The sequence below is a fragment of the Schistocerca americana genome, chromosome 5 (assembly GCF_021461395.2).
Source record: "Schistocerca americana isolate TAMUIC-IGC-003095 chromosome 5, iqSchAmer2.1, whole genome shotgun sequence".
NCBI classification, from domain to species: Eukaryota; Metazoa; Arthropoda; class Insecta; order Orthoptera; family Acrididae; genus Schistocerca; species Schistocerca americana.
The window spans coordinates 487378110-487397924 of NC_060123.1; the positions used below are offsets into that span (position 1 = coordinate 487378110).

General features: G+C 41.9%; 1 protein-coding gene across 1 annotated transcript in view; it reads left to right on the plus strand.

Moving 5' to 3' along the window:
- Positions 1-19609, plus strand: part of LOC124616464 (ras-related protein Rap-2a-like) — a 553011-nt gene extending 533402 nt beyond the window's left edge. Inside the window, exons 5-6 of the mRNA XM_047144773.1 lie at positions 19194-19386; positions 19593-19609. Of these exons, the coding sequence (XP_047000729.1) occupies positions 19194-19386; positions 19593-19609 (210 nt within the window). The remainder of the gene's footprint in view (positions 1-19193; positions 19387-19592) is intronic.
- The last annotated feature ends 206 nt before the right edge of the window (positions 19610-19815 follow it).

Below are 19815 nucleotides of genomic sequence, written 5' to 3' on the forward strand. Positions count from 1 at the left end.
TATTCATCTCTTGGTCTCCCTCTACGATTTTTACCCTCCACGCTGCCCTCCAATGCTAAATTTGTGATCCCTTAATGCCTCAAAACATGTCCTACCAACCGATCCCTTCTTCTAGTCAAGTTGTGCCACAAACTTCTCCCCAATCCTATTCAATACCTTCTCATTAGTTACGTGATCTACCCACCTTATCTTCAGCATTCTTCTGTAGCACCACATTTCGAAAGCTTCTATTCTCTTCTTGTCCAAACTGGTTATCGTCCATGTTTCACTTCCATACATGGCTACACTCCATACAAATACTTTCAGAAACGACTTCCTGACACTTAAATCTATACTCGATGTTAACAAATTTCTCTTCTTCAGAAACGATTTCCTTGCCATTGCCAGTCTACATTTTATATCCTCTCTACTTCGACCATCATCAGTTATTTTACTCCCTAAATAGCAAAACTCCTTTACTACTTTAAGTGTCTCATTTCCTAATCTAATCCCCTCAGCATCACCCGATTTAATTTGACTACATTCCATTATCCTCGTTTTGCTTTTGTTGATGTTCATCTTATATCCTTCTTTCAAGACACTGTCCATTCCGTTCAACTGCTCTTCCAAGTCTTTTGCTGTCTCTGACAGAATTACAATGTCATCGGCGAACCTCAAAGATTTTACTTCTTCTCCACGAATTTTAATACCTACTCCGAATTTTTCTTCTGTTTCCTTTACTGCTTGCTCAATATACAGATTGAACAACATCGGGGAGAGGCTACAACCCTGTCTCACTCCTTTCCCAACCACTGCTTCCCTTTCATGCCCCTCGACTCTTATAACTGCCATCTGGTTTCTGTACAAATTGTAAATAGCCTTTCGCTCCCTGTATTTTACCCCTGCCACCTTCAGAATTTGAAAGAGACTATTCCAGTTAACGTTCTCAAAAGCTTTCTCTAAGTCTACAAATGCTAGAAATGTAGGTTTGCCTTTTCTTAATCTTTCTTCTAAGATAAGTCGTAAGGTTAGTATTGCCTCACGTGTTCCAACATTTCTACGGAATCCAAACTGATCTTCCCCGAGGTCCGCTTCTACCAGTTTTTCCATTCGTCTGTAAAGAATTCGCGTTAGTATTTTGCAGCTGTGACCTATTAAACTTATAGTTCGGTAATTTTCAGATCTGTCAACACTTGCTTTCTTTGGGATTGGAATTATTATATTCTTCTTGAAGTCTGTGGGTATTTCGCCTGTCTCATACATCTACAGATGGTAGAGTTTGGTCATGACTGGCTCTCCCAAGGCCATCAGTAGTTCTAATGGAATGTTGTCTACTCCTGGGGCCTTGTTTCGACTCAGGTCTTTCAGTGCTCTGTCAAACTCTTCACGCAATATCTTATCTCCCATTTCATCTTCATCTACATCCTCTTCCATTTCCATAATATTGTCTTCAAGTACATCGCCCTTGTATAAACCCTCTATATACTCCTTCCACCTTTCTGCCTTCCCTTCTTTGCTTAGAACTGGGTTGCCATCTGAGCTCTTGATATTCATACAAGTGGTTCTCTTCTCTCCAAAGGTCTCTTTAATTCTCCTGTAGGCAGTATCTATCTTACCCCTAGTGAGACAAGCCTCTACATCCTTACATTTGTCCTCTAGCCATCCCTGCTTAGCCATTTTGCACTTCCTGTCGATTTCATTTTTGAGACGTTTGTATTCCTTTTTGCCTGCTTCATTTACTGCATTTTTATATTTTCTCCTTTCATCAATTAAATTCAATATTTCTTCTGTTACCCAAGGATTTCTATTAGCCCTCGTCTTTTTACCTACTTGATCCTCTGCTGCCTTCACTACTTCATCCCTCAGAGCTACTCATTCTTCTTCTACTGTATTTCTTTCCCCCATTCCTGTCAATTGTTCCCTTATGTTCTCCCTGAAACTCTGTACAACCTCTGGTTGTTTCAGTTTATCCAGGTCCCATCTCCTTAAATTCCCGCCTTTTTGCAGTTTCTTCAGTTTCAATCTGCAGGTCATAACCAATAGATTGGGGTCAGAATCCACATCTGCCCCTGGAAATGTCTTACAATTTAAAACCTGGTTCCTAAATCTCTGTCTTACCATTATATAATCTATCTGATACCTTTTAGTATCTCCAGGATTCTTCCAGGTATACAACCTTCTTTCATGATTCTTGAACCAAGTGTTAGCTATGATTAAGTTATGCTCAGTGCAAAATTCTACAAGGCGGCTTCCTCTTTCATTTCTTCCCCCCAATCCATATTCACCTACTATGTTTCCTTCTCTCCCTTTTCCTACTGACGAATTCCAGTCACCCATGACTATTAAATTTTCGTCTCCCTTCACTACCTGAATAATTTCTTTTATCTCGTCATACATGTCATCAATTTCTTCATCATCTGCAGAGCTAGTTGGCATATAAACTTGTACTACTGTAGTAGGCATGGGCTTTGTGTCTATCTTGGCCACAATAATGCGTTCACTATGCTGTTTGTAGTAGCTAACCCGCACTCCTATTTTTTTATTCATTATTAAACTTACTCCTGCATCACCCCTATTTGATTTTGTATTTATAACCCTGTAATCACCTGACCAAAAGTCTTGTTCCTCCTGCCACCGAACTTCACTAATTCCCACTATATCTAAGTTTAACCTATCCATTTCCCTTTTTAAATTTTCTAACCTACCTGCCCGATTAAGGGATCTGACATTCCACGCTCCGATCCGTAGAATGCCAGTTTTCTTTCTCCTGATAACGACGTCCTCTTGAGTAGTCCCCGCCTGGAGATCCGAATGGGGGACTATTTTACCTCCGGAGTATTTTACCCAAGAGGACGCCATCATCATTTAATCATACAGTAAACCTGCATGTCAAAATGAGTGAACGAATAATAGGATTTATCGTGTGCTACTGTATAAACATACTTTTTTTCATTTTTCCTGTTGATTTAGCCATAGAATTCATATCAAAATGCATACTGTGCATACGTTCATTGTAAGTCTAATGCACGTGTAATACAGATGGAAGTGAGTAATCTAATGTTGAGACCAACATAATGAAGCTGAAATCGATTTATTCATTGGTTTACACCAGGAGTGCATCCATCGCAATAAGAAGTCTACCAGTTTCAAAATTAAGCCTTAATTTGAGAAATAAATTTCTCAGAATGTACATCTGGGAACAGAGAATTTTATTGAAATATGGGGAAAACGGTAAAGTCCAGAATCGAAGCGTAAGTGGTATTACAGAGGATGCTTAAAGCTAAGTGGAGTGATAAGGAATGAGGAGGTTCTCCCCAGGACGATATGGAAAACACCGATTGGAAGAAGGGACAGGCTGACAGGACAACGTCAGGGAGTAATTTTCAAGGCAGTAGTGGGTGCCGTCGAGACGAAGAGGTGCAGTGGAAGACAGTGATTGGGGTATGGGCAACAAATAACAGATAACGTTGAGTGTAAGTGCTACTCTGAACTGGCTGGCAAAGGAGAGGAGTCGTGAAGAGCTTGATGTTCAAATGGTTCAAATGGCTCTGAGCACTATGGGACTTAACATCTGTGGTCATAAGTCCCGTAGAACTTGGAACTACTTAAACCTAACTAACCTAAGGACATCACACACATCCATGCCCGAGGCAGGATTCGAACCTGCCACCGTAGCAGTCGCGCGGTTCCGGACTGAAGTGCCTAGAACCGCACGGCCACCGCGGCCGGCAGAGCTGGATGTAACTAGTCAGAATACTGATAACGCAAAAAAAATAAATAAATAAATAATCGCATACGCAAACATGCCGTTCAAACAGATACAAAATAATGAGCACCAGCTTTTCGATAAAGTCAGAGTGGCGTCGGTGATAACAAAGGTGACGTGTAGTTCTGTTCCGTTTTGCGGTTTTGATCGATAGGTGTGACGAGTACTACATCGTGTGTAGAAATCATCGTGTGATCTCTTCTGCTGAACTTGAGGCAGAACAGCATTCACACGCAGGTACTTTACGCTCCCTCCCTTTCTAGGAATATTTTAATACATACACAGGTCTTTAACTCGTTTATGTCCAAGCTAGAATGGGAAGAAAAATACTCAGTTTTACTGTCTTTCCGTTTCTAGGCTTAAGTTACTGAACATGCCGGAGTTAGTGGGCTTAAGTTTCTGAACTCACCCGCAATTAGTGCAACGGCTTACTCATCTGAAGATGGTGGTCAGATGGACAGCCGAAATACCGACCCAAGATGGCTTTATGTTCCGGCTGGAGATCCGATATGAATATCATGTATGAACCAATTACTAATATGTAGTGTAACTGGCTGGTCAATGTCAAGAACAAGTCATTTATTACTGAAACGCACTGTAATTGGAAGGGAAGCAACAAGCACCTTTCACTTCCAAACATCATCGAGCTGTCATGAATCACAATTTCTTGGTGCAATGGCAATTCTGAAATGTCGCTGTATTCACCACACAGATTTGCACTCGTCATAGTAACGTAATACTGATTCGCCTTCGAAATGCAACTGCTTTCAGTAGTCAACATTTGTGAAAATGCAAACCTTAATGAGCAAAAATGAAATACTCTAAATAAATTGTTGAGATAGTTACAATTTATTTGTAAAAATGTAATCTTTAGTTTTATTAATCTTGCAGGTATTGTTATATTTAGCCTCAGAAGGTTTAATGGAAGCTGTACGAGAAATTCAAAATCTCTTAAGTTTCGAAACATTGAGAAAGTCAAATCTGGTAATAAACAACGTATAATGTGATAGATCTCACAGAACAAATAAATTTATAATCTGTACGAATCTTTTCTTTACAGGATTGTTACGTCTGGACCTCGGTCTTGGTTACTTCTTACAACTTCGTTGAGAAACTGAAAATGGGAAACTCCATAAAATAGCGGCTGTTTTAGCCAAGTCCAAATGTAATGACAAAAATCGCCAAGGAGCCATACATTACTTTAAAATTAATAATTTTAGAGTATTTCACGCAAAGTTTCCACTTGGAATGAAAATTGTGAGTATTTATTGACTCGTCTGTATTATAGACAAATCATTTAAATTAAGATCAGGTTCGCCGGCCACATTTTCATTTAAGGACGATTCCAACAGATCACACAAAATCTCTATTCAACTCCTGGTTCAGAATAATTCTGTCAGTAAGTTCACTCTCCAGTATCTCACAAAATAGCTATGAGCATAACACCAGCTTTTTAGAAAAGTAGACGAAGTCAAGTGAGCTGAAATTAAACTTCCTCCTCTACAAACAAAATAATTTTTACTGGTAACTACAGTGGTGGATTTCGCTTATGAACAACACGTCTTAGATACTTTATTTTCTTTTTCGCAATTGTTTATTATTAGACAAAGGTAATTTTATTTATACATTGAAATACGCGCTTATTAAATAGTAATTCAGTCTCGAACCAAATCTTGAGAAGATGGTTCACTTGGTGGCCGTTAGGAGTCTCTTGCGTCGCATACAACATGGATCTTTCTACCGAGAGAAGAGAAAACGAAGTGTTAGTACTTTTCAGTAAAATGTTCTGACTTTGGTTGAAAGAAAGAAAATAATGCTGTTAGGTATCCATTCAAACACATTCACCAACACTCGTAGCATAACCGAAATGACAATTAAATGAAGCACAATTAATAAATACATTTATCAGTGAAAAGGTTAATGAAAACGTTTATGGTTCAAAATAGAGCCAAAAACCTGCTTACTCCATTGATACTGGCGAGGTTTATGACAAGGAAACGGATGCCATGAATGCGTGGGGCATTACCTGCGGACCCTGAAAGTTCATCCGTATAGTGGGCGGAGATGTATCATGCGCCGGGCATTAAGAAGTTACGAGTTACGCTCCTGATGGAAGCAGCTCCATCCCAGATTCCGTACTGCAAGGTACTACATTCGTAATCTTGTCTCGGCGATGCTCAAAGGTCAGGAGAAACAAGAAAAGTAAACTGAAAGAGCGCCGGTAAGGTAGACGCACCGAGACGCCGACCCACTGCTTGCAGCTGCTGGTAAAGAATTCATTCGATCGACTCGCGCGACCCTTTCGCCGGCGGCGGCCCGTACACGTCACCGCCGCAGGGCTGCGGGACATTAACGGGATGAGGGCCACGCCCTAACGTATTTGCTATACAAATACGCCGACGCGCGCCGGTGGGAGGACCGTCAAAGGGCCGAGTCGCGACGGCTGCGGCGAGCGCAGGAGGAAAAGGGCGCGTGGCGGATCAGGCCGGCGCTGTTTGCCGAAGAGTGGAGGACCACAGCGCACCGAGGGCCTACCAACTCCGGCGGGAAACCACCAGCCACCGCGGCCGGCTCACCTGCAGTATCGCCGAGACCGCGACGGGAAAAGGCGGGCGACCCTTTACTCCAGCTCTCTGCAAGGCTCGAGGCATCCAGTCGATTTAATTGTGTGAAAAATGGCTCGTCAAGACAGTAAGTTTCATTTCGTAATAAAAACAAATCGAGTCTTTGAACCGTGAATTTACTTTCAAAACCTTTTCTTAAGAATTTACTTTATTCATCAACAATATTAACACATTTAATCACACTATGTGAGCGTGTAAGTAGTTGCCAATGGGTAACTAATGACGCAAATTAAATCAAATTATTTTTTTTTCAATAAATGAAAATTTTATTCCTAAAAGCCTCTTTTTTTTCTAAACAGATTTAAAATTATAATCAGAAAGCACCCTGTAAATATCAAGCTACAGTTATTCATAGGCAGAAATAACATGTATATATATATATATATATATATATATATATATATATATATAATGAGCTTTCGGGCTGAGAACCTTGCCGTAGTCACGACCGCTCACAACAGCCTCTGAAAGACTACACTGGTGCAAATCTGCAACACACCAGATTACTTAAAACAAAACATTTTAACAACTCACACAAACACACAAATTATGCACCCCGTAAGAGGGATGGAAACGGTACAAAACACTCACATTAAAAATTATTTACTACCAAAAGTGCAACTTGTTTTTAAAAGAACTCTTACGGTGGAAGGGTGGCAACTTTATATACTAAAAAGACCATTTAAATAAAATCCATGAAATGCAGTGCTACATAAAATGTACCAACATGCTCTAAATTACACATACACCACCTCGCAAGATGATAGGCAAGACAAAAACATATTTAAGGAATTCGGCCTTTACACCTTAAGCAATAAATTCGTTAACACCGAATCCGACAAACATGACAGAGGCAGCTATTAACGTATGGCAGACCGACAGACAGACACTAACTGCCTAACAAATGCGGTCGAGAGACAGACGAGCAAGCTGGGGACGAGGGACTAACCAAGGAAACAAGCAGAATTTAACAAGTAATGAAACAGCATATCACGAATCACTTAACTTCGAATAAACTGCGATGTCTGGCGGAGACCTGGCGCAGCACCCCCAAAACGCTCTCCCAAACCGTCCGCTGCCAGCCGCTTCAACGGACGCAGGGAGGCGCGCCGATCTCCCGTCTCACGGCGTCGAAGCTCGCCCCGGCCAGCCCGATGTCGTGGTTTGACTCCTGTTGCTCTCGTGTCGACCGCGAAGCCACTACCCCTTTCTATACGGCGCGGCCCGCTGGACTCACGTGGGGACCTCACGTGCGCCGACGCTCAAGGCGATTCAGTCATCTTGTGTCTCAGCGCGCGACCGACCGACCCAACCCCCAATGACCGTTGCCCAAGCAACTCGAGCAGACTGGCGGCCTAACGCGCAGACTCATATGCAGGAACACAGACCCGACCGGGCGACCACTAGCTGAGTTCTGTTACTGCCAGAGTGGCAAGACTCTCATTTTTTGTCTTTAAAGTTTGATCCAAACGACAGACATACAAGCACTCCGGATGACAGACAGACACTGACTGCCTCACACTGACCCGGCTGACCAACTGACCAGACTCACCATCTGACCCCCTGCCGACCTCATAGCGCCCCTTAAATGCACGTGAACAGGCATCTTTTCCCCTTTCCCACCAGAGGGAGACACCATAGCTGCGATTGCCACAGCGGCGCCACCGCCAGAAAGGGAAGGCGACTGCTTTACACTACGCGCTGCGGTGCGCTCTTCAAAACAGATAATTTTACCACCGCTCAGTGTTAGATACGGAAGAACTCTTTAGTGTTGAAAACTTACAAATGCTAAGCGCCCTTTCTACATACCTCTCCCCGTTTTGTAGGCCCTTCCCATAGCTTACCCAAGTTTCTCTGCGATTTCCTCAGAGAACATTTCCGCCCGTAATGTCAACCGTCTCGTACCATGTTCTTTGAGCTAGTCATCGTTGTTGAATTTTTAACCACCAAGGAACGTTTTCAGGTTGAAGAACAAATGGGAGACCTCAGAACTGTACAGAATGTGGTCATCCCAACTCCAGGCAAATTCTGTAAGTTTTTTCGCAGTGAGAGAAAGGGCATTTCCATTAATCGAAATAGTACCGTTTCCGAGATTTTCGAGATGGTTATTCCGTTTTGCGTGACGTAGATCCATAAGCATCTAACATTTTCATTTGTTCTTCCAGCTAGCGGTAAAAAATTCTGTGTCTGTCCCAAAAGACTGCGCGCGTGACTTTTCCAGGGGGTCAAGATTTGCTAGATGATTCAATTCCATTGCCTCTAGTCCATCGCCTCCATTCCATTACCTCCATTCCGCTGAATGTCGGTTTCATACCGAATCCCTATCTTCCTCTGAAAAGCGCCATCATCTTGTAAGACGTCGTGGTCTCCAGACCTTCATTGCTTACATATTCCGACCTCACAATCATGTTCCGTACATCAAGACGCTTCATTCAAACCCAAACTCGGTAAGATAAAGTCAATGTTGTATAAATTCATGTAAACGATATGCAATTGACAAATGAGCGCACCATGGTTGAAATACTCGAGGCTGGCGTGTACACATACATTCCAGACACGACTGTCACAGAGGCTTTTAGTTCAGGAGAGAGGCCCCACAGCGAGACGCCAGGCCCTTCAGAGGACGACCCAGCCCATGTCGGCCGGTGACCACCCATAGCAGACAGTGTGGGCCCGAGTGAAAAGGGGGAAAGACCCCGTGTTTGGCTTAAAAGCAATTTCCGCTACATTGTGTGGGAGCGGCCAGCCTACGCATTCTTTACACATAGCACGCAGTTTCAGAGATTTTCACAGGGAGACAGCAAACGCCAAACGCCAAAGCTACAAGCTTCCAGATTGGTCGCCTTAAATGAAACGTCATTCTCCCGTTTTAGAAGAGCAATGCTGATTGGCAGACGAAATTTCTGATGCCTTGAGCTGAAGGAATAATGGAAGAGACTGAAAGATATACCCCTTCACGTCTGGCGCGGAGAGGGGCTGTTCCGTTGTCGCTCTTGCAGCGAGAACACATAGCGAGAGCGTGCGCGCTCGTATGTGTACTCGAAAGAGCGAGGAACAAGTCTCTCCTCAGTACTTCACTGGGAGAGCACCTCTGTCGAGAGCGAATCGAAGGGCGACTCTGTATTGAGTCCTTGTGATTAAGCGTTGTTCACTGTGTTGGCCGACACACTTATTGTGCGGTGTGAACAGACAGAGTTATAATTAAATGCCTGTGAGTGAATTCTTGAGTGGCATCACGGTGGACTGGTTATCTGACCGGTGTACCACGCCAATAGTTAGACTAGGGGCGAATAGGAATCCTTGACTTCATCAAGGCATAGGGACAGTTTGATTGACGAAGGTCAATCCAGATAGAACGAGAGTTATCTTATTTGTCAGCAGCGAGCGGCGCAGACAGCAGTCTTCGCAGCTTATGGTATTGTGCGTTATAGCTATTGCGAGCCCCATATTTCCTCCACAACAGTACACTTCACTGCATTTCACATGCAACAGCCTCGACCGTACCTAGCAACATTCTAAAGGATAATTATTCAAGTTGAGTAGGCGCGCCTCTCAGCGATTTGGCAAGGCAACAAGCATCTTAAACTTTGTATAGAAATTTCATTAGTGAATCCTATCCTTGAGATGTAACTTCACATTCCGAAAAGAACCAGGATATAACTTGTTCAATTCATAACTAAAAGTGCCATTGTGATTTTTCAGAATTTTTGCAAAATAAATAATAATTTACGTTAATTCCATGTTTTTCTTACACTAATTAGCACTACTCCAGTACCCAAGTATCCCACTAGTTACATTAGAAATTTTGTGAATTTTTGTGTCATTTCCTTACAGCGGACGACTCCAGATGATATTTATTGCTTAAAGTTTTTCAGGCATTTCTCTTTAGAACGTTAGGAGCGTCTGTCTGAGTTCTGTAGTAGTGTGGGGGTGGAAACTGCATCTTGCAGGAGCCACAGGGTAAAGGGTACATCTCAGATTAATCCATTGCGCAGAATAACAGATCAACCCCACACCTCAGAATCTTTGTTTTAACCTGTCAAGAAGCCAAATGCACTGCGAAGCTGCTGCTTTCTTTTATTGCCCAGGGAGAGCTTTAGGCACCTAATCGTGCACACAGATTTTGAAAATTCAGTTTCTCTGTAACAATTTGATTAAGATAGTTCAAATGGCTCTAAGCACTATGGGACTTAACAACTGAGGTCATCAGTCCCCTAGACTTAGAACTACTCAAACCTAAGTAACACAAGGACATCACACACATCCATGCCCGAGGCAGGCTTCGAACCTGCGACCGTAGCAGCCGCGTGGTTCCGGACTGAAGCGCCTAGAACCGCTCTGCCACAACCGCCGGCTTTGATTAAGAAGTGACCTTGAAATTTGCAGAAAGTTCTTAGTTAAACTAATGGTTTTTTTTCTTTTCTAGATCAGCTGCCAGAGCCAGTTGTTCATTAACAAGACTGCTGTATTCATCAGACAGTCTTGACTAGATAAATGCACCTGCGTGCGCTGTGGCAGGAAGAGAACCTTGTACGACCAAAAGTAGTTGCTGCTACTGAGGGAGCTAGGTTACACGCGGGAACTGTACTCCTTCGTAACAGCACCGAATAGATTTAAGCGAATTACGGCAAAAATTAAGGCAACACAGATTAGAAACAATTAACAATAATTTATTAAGAAAAACTATACATTGCGTAACTTGAGTGTGAAGATGATGAGTGACAATACAGTTAAATGTTCATTTGCACTGATCAGTCTTTGATCTTTTTCCTAGCCCTGAATCCGGGGAACAATGCTAACGTAATTAGAATGTCTAGTCGGTGTCTTCTGGTCTGGGACCTAATAAGTCCTGATGAACGGTGCTGACACTGTGGAACTAACAGTCGATAGACTCTCTGAGTTGAGCCGTGCGTTCTCTTATATCCGAGTTTAACAGATGGATATCCACCTCGGAAATATCTGGGTGACGAAAGACGGAAGCATGACACTAACGTGTAGCGTGCACCCTCTATAGCAAGGGTGGCCAAACAGTCGATCGCGATAGACCGCTCGATCGCGGCTATTAGTCCTGTCGATCGTGGCAAGGCAAAAAACCATGAAAGTTTAATATACTTAATAATAACAGTTATATGTAACAAATACGTAGAACACACTGCGCAACGTAATCATCAACTGCTGTGCGCATAATGTTGTATTATTTTTCAGTCGTCGCTCCGTCACGTAGCTCTCTTTCGTTGTCGGCACGCGATGAAAATAGGCGGGAAGCGAGTGGAATGCGGGTGTGGGACTGGTGTCAAACCATCAGTTGACGACAGGGACTAGCGGAGTTACATCAACAACTACCGATGTAAATCAGGATTAGACTCTGCATCGCGCCTCATACGCTATGGAAAAATGGTTGAAGAGAAACGCTGAACGAACTTCAAATGAAGAAAGAAATGCTTCTAGAGATTCAACAAATAAAGTAAGATAATATTTTCAATATTATTTTACTCGATGGATCAAGCGAATTACCCATGTACTAAGTCAAACGGGGTGATTTCGGACGGCTTAGAGATTTCCTCGGAATGCGAGAATATTTTGTTAACATCGATCTACATAGGAAGGAACGATCACCACAATAAAATAAGGGAAATCAGAACTCGTACCGAAAGATATAGGTGTTCATTCTTTCCGCGCGCTATACGAGATTGGAATAATAGAGAATTGTGAAGATGGTTCGATGAACCCTCTGCCTGGCACTTAAATCTGATTTGCAGAGTATCCATGTAGATGTAGATTTCACCATAAATTTGGATTGCATTGTTCGTTACGGAAGTACTGGGAATATGTATAACTAAATCATCTCACACAGCACACAATTTTGTAAAACCCTCCGTTATTTTATAACTTTAAGCCAAAATCTTGACAAACTTGTACAGCAATTGTCACAATGCCGTAGGCTACTGGTCTAGTTGACAACTGCAGCTACAATACTTTACTACCTGCCGAAACAACAGAAAGTTTCCGCTTAGTAAAGACGCTAAATTTTTGCCAACATTACGAAAATAAATGTAATGCACATTTAGTGGTGGGATATCTCTACTTTTATTATCAAACGAATTATGTTACTGACATTTTTAATTTATTATTGTAGTTTCTCGAAAAATGTGCTCCAAAGAAATCAAAATCTTATCACTTTCACCTAGAATGGCAAATGGACTGCTTATTTACTATGGTGAAAGAACACTGTTGCTGCTGAATATGCAATACATCCGTGGCATTACCAACAAGGGAATTTACAGCGACATTTTAACACCATTCATAGTAAATATCAGAGAGACTTTCCACCAAACAGTGAAACAAGAAAGTAAATTGCAAGCATTCAAATCGCAATTAACAGTCCAAAAAAACATGTTTTCTCGACCTATTGAGAAAAGTAAGCTTGCAACTGAAGCTTCTTTTCAAGTAAGTTTCACAATTGTACTAAAGTGCAAACCTTTTTCCGATGGAGAATTCATCAAAGGAATTTTCGAAGAAGTGTCAGATTCGTTGTTCGAGAATTTCAAAAATGACAATGGAATTAAAAAAACTATTCATAGTTTACAGTTGTGTCGAAATACCGTGATGCGTCATATCGAAACGATGAACGGGAACATAAACGAACAACTATGAAGCGATATAATCCATAGCTCTGCTTTTTTGCTACAACTCTAAGAGTCAAAGGATATCACTAATAACGCATAATTACTTATTTTTATCCTGATGGTCTTTGAAGATTTGTCGAAGAAACAATTGCTAAGTACGATTTCCTTAAAAGGAAATTCAAAGCATATATTAGCAAGATTAGGCTACCTTTGCACAAACTCGTATCAGTGACTACTGATGGGCTCATGCAATGACAGATATTCATAATGGATTTATTGCTCTTTGTCAGAAAGACGAACACTTTCCCAACTTCATTAGCTATCAGTGCATAATCCATCAACAAGTAATGGCTAGTAAGGGACTAAACACAAAACATGTAATGGATAGTTGTTTCCAGATTCCATAAAAGGCAAATCTCTCCAAAGGCAGCTCTAAGCCGCAATCAGATGAGAAGGAACCAGATTGGGCATTGCACACTGTCGTGAGGTGGCTGAGTTGAAGGAAGTATTTTGCAAGGATTTCGAGATCTATTGGACAATATAATAAAATTTCTTGAAGAAAGAGGTGATGATCATCAGCATCTTCGTGATTTAGACTGGCAATTTGATTTTGCATTTATAGCAGGTTTCACCGGAAAACTGAGTACATTAAACCTGAAATTACAAGGCAAGAATAAAACAGTATCAGAAATGTTGAGTTCTACTGCAGTCTTCCTAAGTCAAACAGCGTCTATGATAGTTAACATGGAGAAGAAAAAAATCAACAATCTATAAACATCAAGGATCATTTGGAAAAACATCCTACCTACAATTTCATTCCTGACAAGTACACGGCATAAATTAAGCCAGAGGTATCAGGTTTCGAGATTAGCTTTAGTGATTTGAAAAAAATTGAGAAGTTAGTGGAATTCATCAGTTATCCGTTTAGTGATTTAAGTGATCATAGTGTTTTGTATGAAATGTCTAAAAAATTTGCAGATACGTTTCAAATGGACCACATGATACAACAAAACGAAATTATTACTCTGCGCTGCGATAAATTTCTAAAAGCAAGGTCATTCTTTGGTCTAGATTTCTGGGCACTGGTTTCGAACGAGAAATATACAGATCTGAAGAAATGTGTTGAACAACTGCATTCGTGTTTGGGTTCAACGTATTCATGTGAATCAGCAATTTTCCTACTTAAAACAAACAAAACGTAAGCACCTTTCTGGCTTGACAGACGCTCATACAATGGATTCTTTAAGGCGGGCAATTTCCAACTACAAACCTGACTTTGATATTCTAGCGGAAGATGCTCAGACGCAGTCCTCGCACTAATATGAAAAAGTAGTTAGAAAGGATGATTTTCAATTTTATGTTTTCCCTCTTAAGAAGCATGTTAAGTGGTAGATAACACAGGGTTTCGTCAGTAAACAATAGATCATAGGTATAATCAAGTTTTCCACCACTGCTCTGTGGTGTCTGACTGTGGTTCTGTTGCGCCTCGCTAGAGGCTGATCTTGCCGTGTGGTGCCTTCTCTGTGGATGTCGTCCGCCCCGATAGCTCAATGGTCAGCGTGACGGACTGCCGTCCTAAGGGGCCCGTGTTAGATTCCCGGCTGAGTTGGGGATTTTCTCCGCTCAGGGTGTTGTGTTGTCTTCATCATCATTTCATCCCCATCCGGCGCGTAGGTCGACCAATGTGGCGTCGAATGTAATAAGACCTGCACCAAGGCTGCCGGACCTGCCCCGTAAGTGGCCTCCAGGCCAATGACGCCAAACGCGCATTTCAGTTTCTGTGGATGTCTTTGTCTCTTCTGGAGGACATAGCACAAACCTGGGCGCCCACTTCGTCCGTTGTTGTGCACTTGACCAAGTCCTTACTTGAACTCTCGGATCCATTTCTTTACCATTGAACTACTCATCGCGTTTTCTTCGTAAACCTCGCCAATATGTCAATGAATGTCGACTTATTTAGTCTTCCTCGAACTCAAAAAAAGAAATATAGATCGACTGTCACAACTGGCGGTATGTTCGTTCGAATTCACCACTCTAAACAAGCACTATACAACACAAACAATGCACAGAGGACTGCGAATGGTGTCATCTCCACTTGCTTTACAAAATAATTAGCATGCTTGCGATGAACCCAGTTATAGTGTTTCCCTAGAAAGACATACAAATGGAATTTGTGTATGGCTGCGTCACTCTGGCCACGGTGGCCGCAGGATATGTAGGCTGAGTCTACGGCCCTCACCACAAACACAAAAATTTACAAAAAAGTCTGTGTTTAAAACTGTCATGGAGAACTCATATGGTAGTAAAAAACGTGGATGTAATTATTTTGTATCGGCTTGTTGGCTCATTTTTTCAGTAGACAGCTGATATTAAGTAATTCAGGATTCTCCCGTACTCCCTTGGGCTAAATTCCCAGTGGGGCCCTGTCAAACGTGTAGCACTTCAGCTGGCAAAAGCTCCAATACTTTTTAAAGAATGGTCAACAGAATTCTCGCAGTAAATTTGGAGGTGACTTGGATTTCGTAGAGAGCCGATTTGTTCCATACCTTATGTCATCCAAAGTGGGACCCATAAATGTTTTGACTTTCCTTAAGCGATAAGGGGTTACTGCGGGAAAGGTACAAGATGTCTCAAGATCGATAGCGACTAACTGGCAGGTTACTGACACAAGATGTCGTAGCAATGTCAAACGACCACCCTGAGAGCTTTAGCAAGAAACTCCGTCTTCGGTCAGCACTGAAAGTGATACCTAAAGGCAACTAAGCACTATTTTATGCAATTAATAATGTGCTTTAAATGATGCGTTATGGTCTTTTAATTCAAAAATTACTCTGAGATGCTAAATTTGCGGGTTGGTTATCACAAAACTTCTCTTGGTAACGGCTGCATCACAGGTTCGGTCTAGAGGTCTACAGGTTCCAAATACGGCAGTTCTGGCTGCGGGGAATAAGGCGATATTCGACGAATGAACTGGCCTGCTTTTCCCCTGACTTAAATCCCATCGGCCTCGAGTAGAATTCATTGGGGAGATGTACTGCATCATGTCATCATGTCAGCATGCACCGACGATCGTCCAGCAGTTTTCAGTCACATTTGTGGAACAATGCAACGTCGTACTACAAGAACTCTTTACTAACATTGCGGCCAGCGAGGGAACACGTTGAGAGTATGAACTGCCATGCGTGGTGATTTCACAGACACTATTAAGAACCATATCCCACCTTTTTTAATGTCCAGTGGACCATCGTAAATCAAAGTGTCTTCAGTGTAATCACTGACTTTAAATAAAGGTATCATTCTGTTTATCTCATTGCGTATTGCTTTCACTTCCCTTTTGTCCTGTACTGTAGCAGTCATTCCATGTTTGGTCAAAGTTTCACCGATCTATGTTATTTGACAGTGACACATGATGCGGAAGTTACTTACGTCTTTAAATTTTGCATACTCCGGTGTAATTTGTGAAATATATAAATTTAGTTAAAACCCGGCATTTTCATTCAAGCCATCGGAATCGTTTCCTGACACACTGATGTGACATTGCACAGCGTCTGCTAAAACGTATCCACTTGTTCAATTGGGCATTCATCACTAGATGTCACGAAAAACGGTTCCGCCAGCATAAAAAGAGGCAGGCAGTTTTGTGCAGTGAATAGAAGAGATGGAACACCAGAATCGATTGGTCAGGAGAGTCCATTGGCTTCGAACTTCGAACACAGACAAATCACTGGATGTCACCTGTGTACCAGATTCAAGAGGGACATTTCCATCATTCTTAAACATGTTATTCACCATGGTTGCCTTTCTCCAGGATCCCTTTATTGCACATCTTTGTTCTTTTTAAATTGTAAGTGATGTTATTGCGAAGTGGAAATGCGAAGGAACCACCACAGCTAAACAACCAGGCAGACCTCATGTACTGGCAGAGCATTGCGGAGACTGGTTGTAAGAAATATCGGAAACTCGTTTTAAAGTGCTGCTAGCAGTCCAGTAGGCTCAATAACTACGCATATGGGGTTAAAAGAAATGGGGTCCAATGATAGAACAGCTCCTCATAAGCCACACATATATGTAACCAACACGAAGCGATACTGGAGATCGTGTAAAGAGTAAACCCACAGAGCCGTGGATAACTGCCCTGTGGCAATCCCATGGAGTGGTTTAGGTTTTCCGAATGTCTGGAGAATACTACCTGCCACCCTGTATAATGGCAACAGTGATGTATGGAGGAGGTGGCGATACGGTATGGAGGCGTTTTTCATTATTGTATTGTACAGTACAGTAATAGTTCGGAAACGATGACTGTTCGCGTCAGCATGACAGCAAACCAATTGACTATGTTTGAGATGAGTTAGAACGACGATTTCGCTCCAGACCCCAGTGTCCAACATAGCTAGCATATTTGGTTTCGACTCTTGAGGAAGAACTGGCTTCCATTCATCCATAGATATTCAGGCGCTTCATTGAAAGCGTCCCCAGCAGAGCCATCACACAGACGAAGGGTGGACCCAACCTATATTAATATAGATTAATTTGTGTCCGGATACTTCTAATGAGATAGTGTATACATATGAAGAAAATTATTTAGGCAACGTAAATTATTTTGGTTATAATATACAGGTTTCACGCCCTCATAATGTGTGGTGTATAGAATGATGAGTGTACGTGAAGAACAAATCTTAAATTGTGGTTAAATACATACAAGCATGTATATTCTTCAGTGATGTAATGGGTAACAAACTTTGTATGCAGAGCATTATATACGAGTACTTTAGTTCTTCAGGCATCTAAAGATATCTTTAGCTAAACTTTTTCTAGTATTTCGAGAGAATACATTTTGGCAGGATACGAAGACTCCTTAAAGACTTGTAACTAATTAAGTAGGTGAGGCATCTAGTGATATGAGAGCAGCTATAATGATCATTGGCCAAAATTTGTATGGACCGCCAGAGAGGAGCGCGTTTTAGAAACAGTAGATCTACCAAGTTATCGCGAAATCTAGAACTCGTTTTCATTCAGGAAGAACGTTTCTCGAATTGCTCTGAAAAAATTCGTGAAATGTTCATCAAATATCTCGGTGAGAAACTAGGTGACTCGCGTATACTGTAAGACAGCACAGTGTGTATCAACCATTTTTCCAAGTATATCGATGCTGTTGACAGACGCTTGAAAAAATTTGTTCTACTCTTCAAGAGATGAGAAATGTAATTGCTGAAGCTGTCGATTTAGTAAACCGGTACCTATTGATTCGTGTGTCAAATGAACTGGACTACCGTTTCGATGTTTCTCGAGCAACCCGTGGTGTTCATGTTCAGTGTATGGTATAGTGTCTATGCGAACTTAAAACTTCGTACTTTTCTCTAAACAATGACACGAGTAATGCGTTTCTGTCTTTCATAGTTTGTCTGTAATAAAAAATCTGAGATCTGTTCTTTCTTTTTGAATCACCCTGTACAGTATAACTGTTCGTGAAAGTCTTCAATACATTTAGCTAATGATCTTAGACATGTTGATCAAACATATAACAGGTTAACATATAAGAGGATCCTTTAGGGGCTCACTCACGACTCACAGATGACTTCTTCCAACTATTAGTCGCCTAGAACAAGAAAATTTTCGTTTCGCGTCTCTTAATGCAGAACCAACATCCATCTGAGGCTCTAATTCCGTGAAACCCGGGGTATTTTAGCCTCGCACACACAACGGTAAGTGTATGGTCAGATGGCTAACTACCAGTTCGTACTTTGTTTTCAGTTGATATGCTCCTTTCGTGCTTTCCACATTTTCCTTTGGCGCGCTTTCCTGATTTGCCTATTCTATCATTACTATTTGATTTACTGCATACGCTAGCCAATAAACTAAATAATATTTTACAGTTACAATACAGATATATAAAAGTCCATATTCAATAAGAAATTACAAATTAATTTAAATTTTAACGGATATGCACAACACTCAGGTAAAACATCATTTATAAGCAAGTGAAAATCATAAGTGCCATGAAGTGTTGGTATTACATGTCTGTTTTGTTCTCTTAAGTACGACGGGTTCAGTTTTGTCTATGAGGTAGTGCTGAACCGAATTAGAACCGTTGCTTTGTGATGAAACTCCGCATGCTTCAGCGAAGCATATGGCGTTGTCTGTGAGCCGCCTGAGAGACACACTTTTACAGCTATTAACGTAGTACGTCCCGCTTTGCAGGTGGAGAGCTACTGCACGACGTACAACCCGGACGTGTTCGTGGTGGTATACTCGGTAGTGGACCGCAAGACGCTCAAGGCAGCCGAGGACATCCTGCTGTTCCTGTGGAAGAACGACTACGTGGCGTCGCGTGGCGTCATCCTGGTGGGCAACAAGGCAGACCTGGAGAGGCGGCGGGAGGTGCCCATGGCTGGTGAGTCACTTGCCTCCCACTAGCCCACCCTCAGCTCTCGGAAAGCAAGTTACCCAGGTTGGATATTTTGCATGTTCTGGAATTGTGAAACAGTCATCGACCTCAATGCCTCTCGAGGACTGCCCTATAGGAAGATCTGACCTGCCAGGGACAAGGTAAGTTATCTGTTCTGATTTGTTGGCGTACTTAGTTCTTTGTTTTTGTAGGCTTTGTGGGATCATGAATTTACTTCGCGTGTATGCTTACATGGCTCCTGTAATCCGATTCACTACATGTTACACTGCTGAACCAAAACATTTTGTCCATTGCTCATTACGAGTTTGAATTTCACCTGAAGGCAATGCAGGCATGGGACATGATGAGGATTCTTTCTGTCGAGAGTGATGGCTGCAGATGTGGAAATACACTGATATAAGCGACTCTGAAAAA